Consider the following 19,806-nt stretch of genomic DNA (forward strand, 5'->3'; position numbering starts at 1 on the left):
CTATCACTTGGTAGTCTTCGCTGCAAACTCCAGGCGATGGAAGCATTCTTCGAGCAACCAAAACAATCACACAGGGGTTTTTGGTGCAGCAACCATCACCAAGAAACAACAATCCGCTCACCAGCTATTGAGGGAACGTGCATTTTTCCCTATTGACCTGCGACTGCCAAAGGTTTGGCAACTAAACTCTTAGCCTGTGTGACTGAGGCCTAGAACAGGCTAACGATGGCTCAGTTAAATGTTAGAAAGCAAAACAGTCTAAAACTTCAGCTCAATTTATTACTGAGCCAGCCATTAAAACGTCTTTAATGGCTTCTGCTAGGGTATCTGATTCAATATTACCTTTAACAATAACATTGAGCGGACGATGCCTATGATTGTTTTTTCCCTCAGTGCTGTGATTTTGTGCCAGTTCGAATATGTTGGAGCTATTGGAGAATATTCTACATATAAAGTTCATGTATGCGGTTCATTTATGTAACTATTATTATTAGCTAGTAACAGTGCACCAATTCGAAGGTGTCCTTTTCTTTTAAAGTAATGTAAACGTAACAAGAAATAAATGTTGTAGTTTCTGAATCAAAATTTTAAGAAAATTTTTTAGAAAAATGCAAAGTTGTGGGAAGAGAAGCAGCTAAGATGTAGAGATATCGGTGTGTGTGTGTGTGTGTGTGTGTGTGTGTGTGTGTGTGTGCATACGTGCATGTGTGTGTGTGCATACGTGCGTGTGTGTGTGTGTGTGTGAAGGCAGCCCGAGGCAGACGCTCTGCTGACCACAGCTACTAAATCAGCAACACAAAACCTGCTTTCCTCTCTGCGTTTCTCATTTTAAACTCATGTACGCTTGCAGAACAAAGCCGTCTCAGCTCTGCAGCACCAACTTTGTTCTTTCATGTCGTATAAAAATCTTCTCATCGCACTCGGAGGAGAGCAGAGGCAGCTTCACATCACAGCAATTCCACCTGTGGTAACAGAGGAAAGGGTGGCAACTGAGTGCAGAGAAATGCTCAGATGGAGCCCAGCCCTCACTGACAGGAAGCCAAAAGGCCATCTGCAGCGCAGCGCCATTGTGTGTCTGTGCATTAAGTTTTTTTCTTATGTCCCACATGAATTTACAGCCAGCCTTAAGTTAGCTGGATTGAATGCAGAGAATATATCATCATGTGCTGTGTGGAGGACAAAGGCAGTTTATTTAAGTGGAAAATGGGAAGCAGCAGGTTTGGATTTCAGCTCAATACTTTATTAAATAATCAATATAGTAAACATCATCATCGTCATCATCATGAAAAAGGAAATAAACAACAAAAAAAAGAAAAAAAAATGAAACAGTCACATTTGTTTTTCTTCAAGTTTTCCCCATCAACAGTATTTTCACTTTTAGAGAGACGCACACTTGAGTGGCTTTACAAAAGTCGCTCGAGGTGCTGCTTCATCTCGGTGCGACAGTTATAAAAGATGTCTGAGGAAAGTAACCATGGAAACTCAGGAGCAGCAGCAGCGGTGGAGGAGGAAATGGACTGGACAGTTACATATTTATCTCTGGACTAACATCTGTCCACTCCTGGCACAGGAAAAGACGCAGAAATAAAGTGAAGTTGTGGTGAAATTTTAACGTGTTGTTTTGCATCAGAGGACGCAGGCCGAGCCGGAGCCGCCTGCGACGACTGCTGCACGCACAATGGACGCCTTTGTGTCACCAGCTGGTGCATCGATGAGAAAAGCCTCTAACTCGATCAGTTCTTTACGAATTTAGCAACAAGACAGGGGCGAGCTCGGGTTTTAAAAAAGACTCCAGATGACCACATCTAACTTAGCGAAGTGACAAATGAAGCCTGGTGTGAGAGTGAGTCACGTGACACGCTTTGATCTTTCAGGACTTTCGAAAAACGAGCTTTTCTGTTTCGTTAAATGTCTCTAGTGTTTCTGAACATGAGCAGACCATAATGTTGATCGTTACACCTGCAGCCATGAGAGACTTTAATACTGACGACATCGTGTTTCCTGTAACCAATGAGATCCAGTTTTAAATTACCATAGAAATTCATTTAAAACATCACACATATCCAACAAAAGCAGAAGTAAAAAAAAAAGAAAGAAAAATATCTAAACTACCTGGCTGGCATGCATGCTACTACACAGCAACACTATTTGTTTTTGTTCATTTTTTCATTCTTAACAGCTCTTTTTGTTACACATCCTCGTATTTACATCATCAGTCTAAGGCGTGCCATTGAAATGACACACCAACCTACAGCAGCACTGAAATAACACAGCTCACAGAGCTGTGGCAGCTTAAAGGATAAGCAGTGATGTACTTTCCAGATTTCTTAGTGTCAACAGATCAAATAATTATTGATACGCAGCAGCTTAAACACAAACACATGCTGCTTAATTTAATGAACATAGGCACTGTAGTTTTTCTAACTCGAACCCTGCAGCTGTAAATTCCCCAACTAATTTCCTCCTGTGTCATTGATGTTTCCTATAAACTAAAGTGCCCACCCCTTTTTCATAAAATAAAAGTATACATTCACGTCCCGTCTTCAGTCAGAACCAGCTTGCAGACAAGTCTGAAAGCGTAAAAACCCAGTCTGATGCTTGTTGACAGTAAGAAAAATAAAGAACAATACCAGACTTATCTTTTAAGTCTTTTGTAACATTGTTCACAAACAGCCAAAGCCTCCTGCAAAGAGCCACCTGAAATATTCTGCAACTCTCAGTTGCCAAAGTCCCAGACGGAGGTCCCATCTACAGAGCGAGGTCCAAACTGCACTGTTTTATCACGGTTAAATCACAGGCATCGTGTGTCCGCCGTCAGTCAGAAGCAAGAATCCGCTCGGGACGCATATCGGGGGGTTTTGATTGGATAAAACAGAATTACAGTTCCAGCTAAAAAGCGAGTTAGTTAAGGAACAGCTATACAGTCCAGCTGCCGACTGATTGGACAGATGTGCTGAAAAAAGGGGCGGGGGAGGTGTTGCCTTTTTGTTTAGGGTCAAATTCTAACGATCAGGCTGATATAATCGTGGTTCTGTGCTGTGTCTGTGCTGCTACAGAGAGTGAAGAATAGGCCACGTGTAAGAAAAAGGCCTTTTTCATTAAAAGAAAAGGGTCGCGATGTGCTCCTCTACTCCTCATTTCTTGCTGATGTCAATGAGATGATTTAATTATCACCCAGGTCTGCACGAGCTGCATGGTGGAAGCAGATGTTGCCCTTAACTTTGACCTGCATGCACACGCAAACACAAACCAAGCCGGTGCCAACAAACTGGCCCATTCTGCCCTTCCTCGTCCTGACAATGGCTGGCGGGTGCGGGGTGTCAAATCTAATGAAACAGGCAGGGAACAACAGCTGAGTGTGTGTAGGGAGGGGAGAGGCAGGAGGGGGTGAGTTAAGACACAAGTGTCCTTGTTAGAGACGAAACCAGGCCGCAGAGAGAGCTGCGCTGACCTACAAGTCCAAAATGGCTGCTGGTCAACGCTGTAGAGAAAGCGATGTTTCACTACTCGACTCTCCGAGCGTGACTCACCACAGTCGCTCCTCTCAGGCTGGCGTGAGCTCATGCGAGACCCCTCAGGAGAGCAGGGAGGCTCAACTCCAGTAAGCTTGGATGAGCTGGAGTAGGCGGTGGGGCAGCCTTCACTTTGTCAGAGCTGGGCTTGAAGGCTTCACTCGAGGGGAATTGTTTGCTTATTTCTCCATGTTTTCATCCTGGGTTCCCTCTATCTGTTTGATTGGGCTGCAGGATTAGAAGATGCTTGTGTATCGTACGACCTTGTGGCCGAGAATATAGCGAAGCATCACACCAAAGTGATTGCCACGTGGAGAAGGGAGGTGGAGCACCAAAACCTCCAGATGCCCTGCTACAATAAGATTAAGGCATTTCCACTTCACACAATAAGAAATTTTTATGTTTTAAACAGCTTCTTGGTTCAAATTCATCATAAACCCCCTCAAGAACCCAAAATAAGGGTTACAGGAAAGACTCTGAAGGATCTTGAAGTGATTAAAAGAGGAGGAGAACAAAAAGATATCTTTTTTTCCACAAACATTTACCTTCTTTATGTAAATGACTTACATTTTTCTTTTAAAAACACGTTTTACAATTAGACATACGCATCAGCGATGAGTCACAGACACACATATAATTTTTAAAGGAGCATAAGCCCAAAATAAGTTGGGAAGCCTCTTCATTTTTCTCCCCCAAACCCTTTAAATATGTGAGTTTATCAACCTTGATTAAAAAATCTAAAAGAATCCATACGTCAAGCGTTTTTCTGAAAATTTGAACATTTGGGCTTTAATCGAGCTTTTATTGTGCTGTCAGCATTACAAGACGTAGCTCTAGTTCACGGCGGCCATGAAGTCAAGCTCAGCCGCAATCTTGGCAGATTGGCTGATTTTAACGCAAGCCCAGATCAGCTGATTGCTCAGCCGTTACCCTTCTACAGAGCCAACTTTCTATCTCATATAGGGCAAGTCACTTTGCAACCCACTTCCACCCCAGCTCGTCCTTCCATGCTGTGTCTGACTTAATAAATATCACGTCTGCTGCCGCTGATGCCTGCTCTGTTCTCAGCTGGGTCTTGCAGCTGCTCTCCCTTCCTCTGGCTTCCCCTGCATGCATGTGAAAGAAGAGAGAGCTCCCAGAAAAAAAATAAAAAGCCACCAAATATAAATTACTGTAGAACCAAATCTTCTTATGACTACAGTGGTTCAAATGCAGTTGATAAGCCCTTAAAATCTAAAAACAATGAACTTGGAGCTCATCTGTGACCCATCACTGACATGCACAGTAAAACACACGAGGACCAGGGATTAAAGCCACTGAAGCACAAATGCCAATGGCTTCATTCAAGGGAATAGTCGAGCGGAGGGAGGAACATGAGAGAAATGAACTCCCAGTTCCTGAGAGCCTGTTGATGGCAGATGAGGATGCGCAGGTGAGGGATGAGAAAGTGGGACAAATTCAGAAGCAGCAATAACAAACGCCTTTCGTCTGTCATTTCTGCCTGGATGGCCTCTGGAAAGATTTGCTGCCTCCACCTCGGACCCCAAGCTGCACACGTGTGCCACACATTCACGCAGCACGGAGAATAAAGCACACACAGCAAAGTATTTTAATGTGTGTGTGTCTATAGTCCTGCCCAGTCCTGCCTGGGCTGGATTAGCCACTGAAGGTCTGCAGGGCTGCCGACCGGACAAGAAGGGGGAGAGGTTGACGTAGGGGAGGGGCAGCAGTAATCGGCTAATCTCATTAATACCACGGCTGTGGGTGCCCTGTCAACAAGATGCAGGGAACAAAGGATGGGGTAAACAGCTGATGACCTTGGCTGCCGTCCAGCGCACGATGCCTGCGCGCACAGCCATGCATGCGCTCGCACCAAACATGCCCACGGTAAACGCATGTTCGGCTTCCTCCTCAGGGTTAAATGAGACTTTAACACACGGAAGAGCCGCTGGCAGGTTTGAGTGAGTGAAGGGAAAAACAAACAGCAAGTGTTCCCTCAAAAGGCTCCACAAAAACACACTGCCTGTTCGTTTTGTTTTACTGAGCAAACATGGACGTCTCAGCTGTTCCCATCAGTCTGAACCGCGGGCACTTGAGACGGCGGAGGATGTCAAGATGTTGCTTTGTATTATCCATGAAATTTTCATGTGGACTATGTTGTCTGAGCCCTATTTTCTCTTCTGTCACTATTGGGAAAAAAAACGTGCTTTGCGTAAGGTGATGGCATCTCCTTGCCTTGTGCATACAGATTGATAATGTTAAGGTGAGGCTGTGCAGATACAGAGGAGTAGCTGGGACGACTGGGACCAGACACGGAAGGGAGCAGGTGGACCAAATGGTTAAAGTAAACTCACAAACAGCTGTAAGCCCCACTCAACCAGTTATCTGTGGACGGATGGGACAATGGCAACAAGCACAAATGCAATGATTCAATACTTCTGTGTAATTCTTTTAAGATAGGCCTTCATAGAAGAAAAAGGGGTGGAGCAATCTGCATGACAATTATGTGTGTGTGTGTGTGTGTGTGTGTGTGTGTGTGTGTGTGTGTGTGTGTGTGTGTGTGTGTGTGTGTACGAGTGCATGAGTGTACACAAAGGCATGTGGTCAGCGAGGATGGGTGCTCACCGATCAAGCACCCGGCTATAATCCTGAGGGCCGCAGCCTCCTTCGCTCTTGAGTTCAGCAAATACTTGTGTGAAAAAGTGCGGGTCTGCATTGATGCGCAGCATCTTGGAGCTTGTGGCGTCGATGATGGCGAGGCAGCGGTCCCAGAAGGCCTCCTTGCCCGCCTCTACCAGGAAGGGCTTAAGAGGGTATGAGATCTCATTGCCCATGTAGGAGTAGGACAGGTAGAGGCAGGTGAGCAGGATGGCCTGCAGCTCGTGCTCCGACGCCACTAGATCACCATCCACTACGTCTCGGCACAGCATGTAGACGAAGACCACGTTGGCCGGAGTAACGAAGGCCTGGTCCTGCCAGCCCTGCAGCAGCAGCGAGCGGTCCACAGCCCGCAGCCAGAGCACCGGATCGGCCGGAGACAGATGCTTCAGGCGGTAGCAGCGACAGCACAGGAACTCCCCCAAACAGCGGAGGAGCTCGCTGGTGGAGGCCTGGACGATGACGCGCTTCGGAGACGAGGTCACCGTGCCCTGGGGGACTTTTTTCACAGAGGAAAGTTGCTGGGATTTGGTGTAGCCATATCCATGTCCCTGACCCATCCCCAGTCCGTAGCCGAGCCCCAGACCCAGACCGGCTGGGCCCTCGTAGCTGGACAGGTTGGCACATGACAGCGACTTCTTCACATTCTCACGGTTGAGGTGCAGCACGGGATCCTTCTGGTAGATGTTAATGTTGTTGTTGTTATTCAGAGGATCCCCGAGGGCCACCGGGCCACCAGAGCCTTTCTTCGAGTTGCCCTTCTTCTTTGTAGAGGCCACAAGTCTCTTCCATGTGAGTGCTGGGAGGAAGATGGACTGGCCCCTCTTTAGCCCGCGGTCTTTTTGGCTGTTGAGGGAGCGGCTGCTGAGGCTCGGGTAGTGGCTGAGAGAGCCGGGACGGTTGTCATAGTAGCCTGATTTGCGAGAGCTGGGTGATAATGATAGTACAGTGCCCATGGTGAGTCAGTCAGTGCTTCACAGATTATACTGCCTCACTGGTGATGAGGAGGAAGTTTTTCCTTTTCTTTTATTCTAAATATCTAGGAGGTGTGATCTCATGAAGAGGTGAGTAGTGCAGGCATGTCAGAGAGTGCTGAATGACAGAGACAAAAAAAGGAAAGAGTTTAATCTAATGCAAAGTAGAACGAACGTAAACAAAGCCAACTAATCCCACAAACACATCATCTACTGCCAAATGACCCGGTGGCTGACTGTAACCTCTTTAAACTCATCTTGTGCAGCCAAAAAAGGACTCAACTGTGCATTGAATTTCAGAGGAGATCCCAAAAGCGCCTCCAACATCCTGGAAATGTTGGGTAAACATCATGAATTTTTGCAGTAATTAAACCATTTTGGGATAAAAATTCACTGAGACTAAACATCTCTGGGGAGCTAATTGAAACTGCTGGTGCAACGCTTATTTAACGTTTAACATATTTAGTCAATGTGGATTAACACCATTTGTTTCAACCCTTAAGGGCAAAAAGCTCACAGGATAAACTGGTCTATAAGGGGTTAACCACCAGTCTAATTTAATCTCCCTCCAGATTCCTGGATTTTAAACTATTAAAGGGATTCCTCTCTTAATCAGCAAATGCTTGAACCAACATGGTGAATATATAGCACAGTGAGCACAGAATGCACTTCAGGCTGTTTACAGAGCTACATCTGGCTATTCCTTGCTTTAAACCTTCTCTTTGGTTCAAAGAGATGAAAAATGTGACAGCAGAACCAGAAATGTACATGACTGTCCTCAGAGCAGCTCACCTGCGTTTACACGCAGTCCAGGTACGAGATGATTGCCCGCTTGTGCGTTCCTGCCGCAAAGATGAAGACATAGGCTATAGGAGCGCAACACATGCACTGATTCTGCAGCTGCAGAAAATAACCAAGGACCAGAGCGAGCGGGACTGTGATCTGAGTGCAGAATGAGAGGCAGAAAGTCACTCTCGCAGAAGCTTTGACCTACTATTCAAAGATGCCAAGTGTGGTGCAGGTGTCATCCTCTGCTGCACCTCAAAAGAAGGCGAATGTGAAGCGTGACTGCATTCCGATTAATTGTCTGTAATTTGCTTTTCCACGAGAAAAACCCAAACTTTCACAGAGTCGGAGTCCTTTCAATGCATTCCATCTCCTCAGCAGAGCTGTGCGTAAAGTCTCCTCTGTCTGACTTCTCCCGGTCCCGGGGTCGGACTGAAGGCGGTGCTGGAGTGTCCGCACACTGCGAGCTTCAGTCACCTAATGACCAAACGTCGGTCGCGGTGGCCAGACCTCTAAGAGGACTCTCACACATTAGAGACAGAGCAGCCAGTGAGCTCACGGAGCGGCTCGGCACACACCGCCCCCCTCCGACACAGACTCCTCCTAACAGCGCTCGACGGCCGCGCGCGCGCGCGCACACACACACACACACACACACACACACACACACACACACACACACACACACACATAATCAAGATTCATCAGCAGCACAATGCATCCGATTGCTTAAATATGTGTTTTTTATAGTATCTGCGCAAAAAATACATGTTTATATCAGAAAACAGGCTATAGTATAAGTCATAGAAGTTATAATTATTAAAATAAATACAAGTGACGGTGACGTTAAAATATAACAATTCAAGAAACATAAAATAACCTACTGTGCAATTTACGAAATGATGCAGAAATTAAATAAGTACAATAAATAATATTTTTTTAAACTATACGGATAAAATACTTAATTAAAAAATTATGGGTATTAACATTTAGGCCGCTGTAAACTAAAAATATTTAAAACTTTTTGAGATAACATATTCAACACATTAAGTAGCTCATCTGGAGGCTTTAATTATATGTCCTGATTTTTATCAGTGATGCTGCGCTTTGACACAAGCTTAAACCTTCTTTCTCAGGTTGAATTTGTGTGTTCAAGATATCTGAAATTTGTGATGAAGCTAAATTGCAGAGAAACAGCAGCACAGTAAGGCAAGTGCTACTTTATTGGTCTATGTGGCAGTGCAGGAGCAGCTGTAGTATTATTTGTTTGTAAAGCAACATTTGCACAAATGTTGTTGCCAACTCTGCGCAAAGCAACACTTCACCTGCTGAATGATGGGATTGTCTAATAAACGCTCTCAGCTACATAAACCGCAAATGGTGCAGAATGCATTCGGGCCAATAAAGGTGTAATGACTTGAATGAAGTTGTATAATAGTCTCCCAGAAGCCTGGAGAAAAGTGTCAAGTACAGGAGGAAGAGGGGGCCTAAAATTATCGGTTGGTGTTGATTTATAGGAACATTAAGGCAAAATCGTTAGATTAAATGTCCTCCTCACAGATATATGAAACTGCACACGAAGCACATCCCTGAAGCCTTTGCTCCTGTTTACTATTTTTATTGTATTTTTCTGCCTTGTTTCTGCTGCAGTGCGATTCCTGCTGGTCATGATAATCTTTTTCGTGACATTCCTCAAATGAATAACCCTTTGGACACAAATCAAATCACAGAGAAAATGAAATATCAGACGATGATGATGAAATGACAGTGAGTAACCTATACCTGCGAGGGTTTACTGTGGGTTACAGTGAGTAAGCCTCCCTCACGTGGAGGCAGGTCTGCTGGTATTATGCAACCGTCTTCATGTGTCCATCCTGTATTGCGGGTCATTTGTCAGCCTGAGCTGTTGCTCATAAGAGGATCAGATATATTGTTTGGAAGGAAGGATGATAAAATATCTTCTGTTCTTCTACTGTTTGGATCTATGTGTGAGGAAACGAAGTCACGTGCAGAATAACTTGTACAGTTTTTGTCTATCTTTGTCATGAAGCCACGTGCAGTGAAACCAAATGGGTTTTTTTTAGTGCTTGCGAGTATTAAACTAGAACAAAGATATAATTTACTAAAGCTTTAGAAATCTTGAATAAGTATTGTTTTTAGATTTTGTAAAATCCCATTGAGTCTTATTACCAACTTCCTAATAGTTACAACTGCAGAACTAATGCCTTATTAACTTGTTTTACTGCTTCCTTTTATAACTTTGTATCTTTAAATAAAATAACAGTTCTATAAAAACTTAGCATTCATAATGCATTGACCACTGAATACAACAAAATATACCTGCAACCTGAAAATGTGTTTAATTTTGTCTTTAAAAAGATTTCCTGTTGCAAAGTGCTTCCACGCATTTGTTTACCTCACTCTTTAATTTTCCATGCCAGGGACTCAGAGGCTTTCCCTGGCACTTTGGCATCAATGGAGAGCTCAGGACTTTCTGGGAAAACAGGATAAATTTAGACTGTATCTCAAGGATTCCTCAGAGATGAAGGATTGCAAGAAACCAGAGTTTTAAACAAGTAATAATAGGCCAAAGAGATAAGGAGGGTGCAGAGGACGGGAAGCAGGCAGAAGATAAACAAGCAGTTGATGAGTGAAGACAAGACAGAGGTGAAGTCTTTGGACCTGATGTTTATGAAAAGGATGTGAGATTGCAATTCCCGGAAGATGTCAGCTCATATGAAAAAGAAGAAAGTGCGCTTTACCTCTACCAGCTTTGTGATTTTCACAATCACACAAAATACAGTAAACCATTTTCTAATGGGGGAGTTTATCAAATAGCCTTTGGTGGACTTTGATTTTATTACTCTTCACCTTCCATGGTGAAGCGTAATAAAACAGATCAGTGACAATGGAGGAAATCTGGAGCTTCAACTGGAAAACAAAATGGACAATTCTGACTTCTTTGGCTTTACTACGGCACATCCCACTTACTTATCTTTGCGCACGGGATAATGAAAGTTTGAAACGAAGCAGGAGCTGGCAGCAATGTGCTCAATGAAAGGCCCTACATCAAGGAGTGATTCGTTCACAGAAGTAAGTGCATGCTTGGAAACGCTTTGGCTGAAATGGGCAAACTGGCAGGTGTTACAAAAGATGGCTGTTCAAATCTGTCAGGAAGAAATGTTGCTATTAAGTGGAATGAACCCAAAAGTGGTATTTTCATATTTCGTATTTTCACAGGCAGGTGCTGTGTGAGTCAGTGCCAAAAATTAACCATGTTCCTCTTGTTGTAACTAAAATAGTTAACTTCATCAGGAAAAGATCGCTGAATCACAGTTTGAAGTTTTAGAGGAGCATGGTGACATAGGCTACCACACAACTGTCAGGTGGCTCCGCCTGGGCAAAGTGCTAAAAGAGTTTGGGACCTGAGAGCAAAAATCTGAGAGCTTCATAAGAAAAAAGGGGAAAGACATTCGACATCTCAGATGCAGAACGGAGGGCTTTCATTTGTTGTTAATAATGTAACTGTCCTTCACAAATCCACCTCAGACACTGAAGCTGACTTTAATTCACGTGTTCAAACCCACAGCAGACTAGTCTTATCTCACTGAACAAGAAAACACAGGATAAAAACTGCAGATGAACAAGCAGAGTAACATCAGGTTCCTTTTATATTCTGACTAACCTGCTTCCATGAAGAAAGTTAATCAGAGTGTAAAATGCTCTCTGCTTAGGTCCACAAATAAACACATCAGATAAATTTAGCTGCCGACCACTCTATCATCCAATTAAAGCTGTGAATAGCTACAATCCTGCGCACGGTAAAAAGATTTAGCCCTGACACAGAGGTTTGTAACTCTCACCAAGTTCAAACAAATATTGAACTGAAATATTGAATCTTTTAATACATTCAATAATTTATCTTGTTATAAGGCCAGTGAATGTTTGCTTGGCGATGAGAATAAAATCAAATCATATGTTTGTACACCAAATACGGCCTGTATCATCCACTGTCCATAATCGCAGTGAATGGAAAAGGACGTCATGAGTGCACAGATGGGGAGTTTTAACATATGAGGAGTTCAATCTTTTCAAGGACGGCTACATCAGCTTCTCAGAGAGGAGAGTAAAGCGGCAAAATTAGATCACCTTGATGTCTTCAAATCTGTCAAACAGACTCTTCATTCCTTCCCTCCGGTGGTAAAATCCCCCAGCTCAGCATCTCTGAAGGACAAAAATCCCCCAGAGACAGTCAGGTCAACAGCACATCGCTTCATTTAATGAAAGCAGATCTCAGCTTTTCCTCCACTAGTGTTTTAAGTTCCAGTGTTTAGGTGCCCCAACTAGAAGATAAGACACATGGTAGTTAAATTTCTAAGAGGTTAATTAGATCTTTTTCCAAAGAATGAATATAAAAGAACTGAATAATGGTGAAAGGGATAACCACAACAAAGGACCTCTCAAAAGTTCTTTTGGTTGAAACCACTCACCTGATTGATCATGAATCACTTTTGAACCTTGCAGAATGTGTCTAAAAGCTTGTTTGGCAGCTTCTCTAACAAGCTGTCACAAAAACAGCCCTCCACTGTATTTATTACTGACTCATCCTCCAGAAGAGTGAAGGCTTAATAAGATAAAACTCCCCGACTGTGCACTCGCAGCATCTCTTCATGGGTACAGCAAATGTTCACTGACGCATGAAGGATTTTGTGTTTGAAAACAAGATTTAAAAACAAAATCCTGACCCACTCGGCCCATCAAATAAAGAACAAATGCTTTATAAGAACCAAACTAAATCAACTACATACACGTATTAAAGGAATAGTGCAACATTTTGGGAAGAAGCTTAATTTGATATTCCTGGGAGCTCACTCTGATTACTGAGCCCACTCTCATATCAAAACTAGTTAGCTCAGCTTAAAGACTGGAAACATGTGAACATGTACATGTAAAGTTAAGCATCATTTTTCAACACGCAATGGCATTTTGAATATTTAAACCAACATTGTGATCATTTTCTGTGAATTAAACCTTTTACCCAACAGTCTCGTGGCCTCCCTGAGTATACGCTGTTCTAAAGACATTAGCTCTTACAGGACTAGTTTCCTGGAAAATTCAATACAGTTTAAAATATGAGTTTTCCTTATTGTTGTCTCTGAAAAGCCTTTCCTGATTACCGTCTGTCTTAGTGAAGCCTTCTGCCCAGATACAGAGGATAAAGATTGAAGATCAAAGTGTCGAGTTGAGTCCCCGTGCATAATAAATCTGAATTTAATCATGGACAAATTTGGCACATTGTTTGAGAGCATGACTCACCACTATTGTCACAACAGCAGCAAGACTCTGTGACACCACAAAAGGAGAGCGCTGATGGGAAATGAAAAAAAAAAGAAGAAAAATACAGAAATGGAGGAAAAAGCAACTACACGCACCAAGATTCACACATATTTCAACAAATTTCATACAGCGTGGCTCTCTGATGTAGCTCCATGCCAGAATTCAGAGTGTATGAGAGGGGAAGATGCTCTGCACAGTTTTTCATATTCGAGGTTATGTGTGTGTGGATTATTCAAATGGTGTCATATCACATGCTTAAAACCCAAATAACAGATGGAGGGAATAGTTTGAGTAAGCAGAAGCTGTCGTCTTCTGGCATAAAGCCATCTTTGTTTTCGCCTCTGTTTAGGTTTTATGTCAGAGTGAGCCAGCTGATTGGCTGCTTGAGCTGTATAGGGGAGATCTCCTCATTCAACAGACACACATGCACTCTCTCTGTCTCTCTCTCTCTCTCACACACACACACACACACACACACGCACACACACAAACATTGTCTATATCTTTGTTTAATTTCCCGGAGGTTCACTCTCACCTCAGACCAGGTCTTCATACTCTGGTTATGATTATGTGAACTTTTTTGGTCCCCCAAAAAAGGAGGCAGGTTCCCACAATGTGACTGTGTAAAACTGATTTTTGTACCCACAACATGATTAGCACGCACACACTTACACACACACACACTGCTATTCCTTCTCCATCCTCATTTGCTCTGCTGTTCTTCCCTCCAACAGCTGCAGGACTCTCAGCATCTCCTGCACAGCTGACCCGGATCTACTGACAGCAATGAAAAGAGCTGTTGTTGTCCACTGGTGACTCCTCCCCACCCGCTCCCTCTTTTGTATCCCTACACAAACAGACATACACACACAAGCACACGTGCACAACATCACTTTACAGCAGCAGGAATCACAAGCACAGACTTGTGGTGTCATCCTAATCCCCATTTATGGCGTTTTACTTTGTTGAACCCTCAGATTAAAGGTGGATGAAAGGCTCGTAGCTGCATCTTAGCTTTTGCCTAAAAATCTTTGAACTGTTCCCAAAGTTCCCTTGTTTTGAGCTGCTTTTCCACAGGTCTGTCATTTTTTGTTGTTTGACCTAGATCCATTATGCAATTGTGATTTGTACTGTCATGTCCCACATTTTGCAGCAGGAGAGGAAGGCGGGTGCAGTCAACAAATCGTTTCCTGTCAGTTTTCTCTCTCGCTCTCTCTCTTTTTCTTTTTTTTTTCTGCAGCAAGGCTTCAGTTACAAAGAAGCCCACAAGCTGTATTTTGTTCTGCTCACATCAAAACACACAGTGGATCCATCTCGTCTGTCTGTCACACACCCACTGATCTTATTTTATTTATTTAATTTCTTTAAAAGACTTACAGGAAGGCTGTGAAATGAAGCCTTCCTGATTTCTTTTCCTTTTTTGTAGCAGCAGAGCTCCCTGAGTTGTTTCATCTAAGTGTTTCTTGGTATAATTATGACTCGCTGGTGCTTTTTGTCATTCATTTGCGTTGAATACTTTATAACGTAATGGCTTGTCTGCGTGCTACAGACCCAACTGGCATTCTTTCAGGCCATTTGAGTTCAGTCAGTTTGTGCAGCAGCAGCACCAGCACCAGCAGGGGCAGGGGCACTTCAGGTTGGAAAGGATCCCACCCTGAGCTCTTTAAGGGACAAAAACAAAGCCAGCCGCATCAAAACAAAACAAATCAAAATGAGAGCAAGTAAAGGGATGCAGACATGAGGGAAATGAGGGCAGGGACTTCACAGAAAGGGAGTGGGTGAAAGGCGTAAAAAGGAGGACACAGACAGAAGGGAACAGCGGCAGGAGAGAGATGGATGGAGAGGATAAAGGAGGGCGAGAGTGAGAGGAGACAATAACGGGGGCTGCAGAACGAGGGCACAGACGGTCAGAGAGGGACGGTAAGCTCAGCTGTGGCTGCTGCCGAAGTCAGACTGGTTCACCTGATGACACATCTGTCGGTCTGACTCACCCAGACTCTGTAATCTCTCTCTTAGAGACCTGCAGGAAGCAGCAGACAACACACTGGGAAAACACAACACACACCGCAGATGGATTACATGATGTTTCAGGCCAGTTTTCAGGCCTATATTAAACAGCAGATATCCATTTGTGTTGTCGTGAAGGAAAAACAATAAAATAGGTTTTTGTTTGTGATTTGAACTCTTTTAACTCAAAGCTGAAATGCTCAAATTCAGTCAAAGGTCAAACAGATAAGTCGATTATCTGAAGATCAGAGATTCCTGAGTGAATTCTCTAACAAAATAACTCTCCTTATCCTTATCTCCAGGCTGCAATGATTCAAAACTTTAAACAGGAGGTTAAATAACAGCAATAAAATAAGGAGTTTCTCACACTGAGGCTTTTCTGAAAGCTCTTAAGTGCACCTCTAACCACATTTCATGCAACAGAAAGGAAGCACAAAAATGTGGCATCCTGTTTAAATAACAGTCAGACAAGGTGACTCTGGAAGAACAACCTGCAGATTGGAAAGAGCTAAGAAATTACATAAAAACACAGACTTATAAAATATGCAGGGGCTCTGATTAAAGCAAATATATTAAGAAAATGTTCAAATTAGCCCCGCTTTGACCAATTATGTAATTAATATGATGGATACACCTTTCAGCAGGAGTAGCAATAATGGATGCAGTATTTTTCTTCTGCATTTAATAATTAGAAAACACTTTAAATTAAGTGTTTTACATTTTTGTGTGTGTGTGTGTGTGTGTGTGTGTGTGTGTGTGTGTGTGTGTGTGTGTGTGTGTGTGTGTGTGTGTGTGTGTTTTACATTGCATGCCACACTGATGCAAATCGTGTTTCAATGACTTCCCTGTCACAATGGGGCAGAAATTCAGTTTGAACATTCACAATCAGAAATACTTTATTAATCCCGAAGGAAATTACATCACATTTGAAACTTCACCGAATGGAAAATATACGTTGTTTTAGCCTTCAAAGGTATGTGTGTGCGCCTCACAGAGCCTCAAAATTCTGTGTCAACACATATGTAAAGGAGTTCAAGGCTTCCTGCTTCTGTTTGAATGAATAAAAAGGCTTTTACAGCCTTTATACAGACTAACCATACTGTGGATCCATGTGGTGATGCTGCCATCTAGTGGGTAAAAATGGTTGTGCAACGCTGTAGCACGAAAGCTGGTTTACTTTTCCACTTCAACCCTTTAAAGCCAAGAGTGTCATTGTTGATGAGTTTTTGAGGGTTTTTGAGACTTCTTCATCATTAGTTATTTGTCTTCTTAAGCTCATGAAAGTTACAGAATTTATAATGTGATCACGAAACAGTAAAATAAAAAAAGTTCAACATGTAGATGGTAAAATCTGAATATCTTATATAGCTTTCATGTAAACCAGTCAGACTGTATATAAATAATACTCATGTATATATAGTCCTATACAGGTTTCATTTGTATAACAACAACACAACTGTTACCTCAGGGTGTTTTTAGGTAAAGGCCCTAAAATGTTAGAGAGAAAGACCCCAACAATCGAACGACCTCCTGTGGGAACACTTGGCGAAGGTGGGAAAGAAGAACCCCTTTTAAACAGAAAGACTCAGGCTCAGGCAAAAGAGAGGAGAAAAAGGCCAAAGCACAAGCCAAGGGAGAGAGATGACATTTAATGACATGCAATAGAGGGGAGATAAAGGTCTGAACCTGAAGTTTTAGGAAAGGAAAAGGTTCATGGCAATATCAAAACTAGAGAAGGTGTCTGTCTCCTGAACTCAAACTGGGAACCGGTTCCACAAGTTCTTTGAACTTTGACCTTTAAGCTGCACGGAGGGAGTTTCATGACTGAACTGAGAGGATGAATTTTGGAGGAGCCCGCTGAGCAAAAGAGAAATAAAAATGGAGAGCCAGGTGCTGGTGGGCGTGGCCTGCTAGCCTGCTGACAAGCTAACAGACCAACAACAGATATTCGGAAAACTTTCATCTCTCAAGTGAAACAAAATAAAAATGATGGAAGAAGTCGAAGACCTGCTCTCTAAAGATTTCAACCACCTGTTCAGCGGGATGAAGAGAGGACAGTGAAACGCACAGGTGAAACATCTTTGAGTGTTTGCTGGTGTTTACAGCAGTTGGAGTCAGTCACTATTTGTGTGTTCACCATTTTTATTATCAGCAGGTTATTTCTGCTGCGCTGAAACCTGTTTGTGTTTGACTTATATTGAATATTAAGCATGATTTTAAGTGACCCGATGGGTGTGCTAAACATAGCCAGTCTTTATTAGCCTTAACTCGAGAAAACTTAAAACCAATTTGGAGATGATGGGCATCAACTTTCTCTCATAAACATTTCGTGTCGGAAAGTAATTATCGGTTTAAACTGTTGTTACTTGTTGACCTACAGTGTAATATGTCAAATATGTGTCTTATGAATTATATCAAGACATTTTGAACCAAAAATATTTTGAATCTGTCATAAAGGATTGGATTAGACGGGTCATGTGACTCTTCTGCGCTTAAAGGATCGCGAAAGTGCTGCTGCTCCAATCAGCGGCGTTATCAGATGATGCTAAAAACGTGATTATAAATGTGTACAGGAGACACAAATACAGCAGTAACATCCATCATTGTTGCAGATAAAGATGTAAAATAAACATTTGAATTCATGTTAATTATTTTATTGTTGAATTTCCAGTCGGTGCTGTTAATTTCTAAGGTGATGGCTGCACGTAAAAATCAAATGTCACTGTCCCACAGCCTAACGACTTTCCTTTGCTCACTTTGTGCTGAGTATATTTTATTTCCTGTGATCTTTGTGTAACGAGAGCACTGCACAAGCGGCTTTAAATCGTGCAGGGAGCTGAAATGTTTTTGCTTCTGCGGTTGTTTCAAATATTCTTTCCCAGTAGAGGGCAGTAGATCCATGTGCATGGATGATGATGATGATTATTCCCTTGCACGCCAGCCTTAACTTCTCAGTGTATTGTTTGTGATTTTAAATCACTGACTGCCAGTTTAGTCTGGACCTAACCTGTTTAGGCAGAATACAACAGTAGTGACGCTCCATCAGTGTGACTGTTGCAAATGAAGTGTGGGCTGGCTTTTACTGACTGCGCTGCCTTTTTCAACACTGGCGGAGCTGCTTCATGCATTGCTGTTGGGATCCCGGAGCAAAAAGAGGTTTCAGGGTTTTACAGAGGGTAGATCCATCCATCCATCCATTTTCTGTTTATTCAGGTTGCATAGGGTAGCAATTAAGGAAGAGATGCCTGGAATTTCAGCCATCTAAACCAGCTCTTCTGAGGGGATAGAGAGGCCTCCCCGATCCAGCTGAAAGACAAAATTTCTCCAGTGTGTCCCGAGTCTGCTCTGAGGTCTGCTCACAGTTTGACGTGTCCAAAACACCTCACAGGTGACCAGGGGAATCCCTGATCAGATGCCGAGACCATCTCAAATGGCTCAGTTTGATGTTGAGGAGCTACTTCATGAATCATGGTGGAGGGGCTCTGTGAGCATGTGATCCCAGTGTAGTTGGGCAGCCCCTGGTCCTGGATGTGGAATCATACTAACACCCGCAAGGAAGATAATAACTAGGAACACCAAACTTGTCAAGATCAGAGATACTAGGTCTCCATGTTGGAGCAAAGCCCGAGGCAGGGTTGGAGGCCTTGGCTGTTTCATATCCGCCTGTCCAAACAAATGCACTACAGTAAAAAACAAACACATTTATTTCAGTCATCTATCATTGTTGTGTAGTTTTTTCTTCCAGCCTGTCATGTACATTGTTTAATAATTTCCTGATAAATGAACCAGTATCAGATAAAGAGACAAAAGCCGAAACAATTAGTGAATTTATCACTGGATTAAGAAGACAGTCAAGCTGTGAAGTTTTTTTTATAGAGAAATACTTTACATTCTGTGACTTCATGCTTGTCGCTGTGATTATTTGCTCTTTTTCTTAGCAGCCTCTGATATTAAACTGAAGTATTTTGTTGCCTGTGAATTAGAGCTGGGCGATATGAGATTTTTTCATATCACGATATGTTTTTTTCATTTCAGGCGATAATGATATCTATCACGATATAAGCCAAATAACTATATTTGTAAGATTTAAATGTGCCGTTGCTCACAAGTAAAATGTGAAATAATCAGCAGCTTGTTTTTATTTAAATATTTATTTCCCATAATAAGTTCAACAGGGTAGATGTACTTAAGGAACATGAGACTTTTTCAGATAAATAAAGGCAAATATTACAAACTACACAAAAGGCAGCCGCTAAAGCGTTTAAGTTTCAAAATAGAACAAACGAAACAGACTAAATTGTCAATTCCACTTAGAAACAAAATATTAATTCTAAAAATAAATCTTAGTTTGTTTTACAGAAGAACAGACAAAACTGACTAACTTTTGTCAATATCAAATAAACTGAGAACTAAAAGGAAATTCTCAATCTCTCCTTGTTGTATAGCTTAGCTTTTCAAACAGTTTTAACAGTTACTTTAGTCTGACAAAAGCCGAATGACGAATTAGCGCTTCCAGTCAGAGACTGAGGCTA

At 42.6% G+C, this 19,806-nt stretch overlaps 1 protein-coding gene and 1 long non-coding RNA gene across 3 annotated transcripts in view; one reads left to right on the forward strand and one right to left on the reverse strand.

The window, feature by feature from the left end:
* Positions 1–1,311: 1,311 nt before the first annotated feature.
* On the reverse strand, positions 1,312–8,461 carry LOC113014961 (cyclin-dependent kinase 5 activator 1). Its single transcript, XM_026156844.1, has 2 exons — positions 7,937–8,461; positions 1,312–7,262 (listed from the first exon to the last, which is right to left on the reverse strand). Exon 2 carries the CDS (start codon positions 7,124–7,126, stop codon positions 6,134–6,136), a length of 993 nt encoding a protein of 330 aa, XP_026012629.1. The 5' UTR covers positions 7,127–7,262; positions 7,937–8,461; the 3' UTR covers positions 1,312–6,133.
* A 2,107-nt stretch (positions 8,462–10,568) lies between these two features.
* LOC113014986 (uncharacterized) overlaps positions 10,569–19,806 on the forward strand; it is a 107,258-nt gene continuing 98,020 nt past the window's right edge. The window contains exon 1 of one of the 2 annotated variants that reach the window (XR_003271039.1): positions 10,569–11,023. This is a non-coding gene — a long non-coding RNA (uncharacterized LOC113014986). Of the gene's footprint in view, positions 11,024–17,189; positions 17,345–19,806 lie in introns of those variants that run through there. The other variant, XR_003271040.1, reaches the window with a different exon arrangement.

The sequence above is a fragment of the Astatotilapia calliptera genome, chromosome 22, assembly GCF_900246225.1.
Source record: "Astatotilapia calliptera chromosome 22, fAstCal1.2, whole genome shotgun sequence".
NCBI lineage: Eukaryota > Metazoa > Chordata > Actinopteri > Cichliformes > Cichlidae > Astatotilapia > Astatotilapia calliptera.

Excerpts from the sequence above, each read along its gene's own strand:
- LOC113014961 (XM_026156844.1), bottom strand. The coding sequence starts at position 7,126 with ATGGGCACTGTACTATCATTATCACCCAGCTCTCGCAAATCAGGCTAC.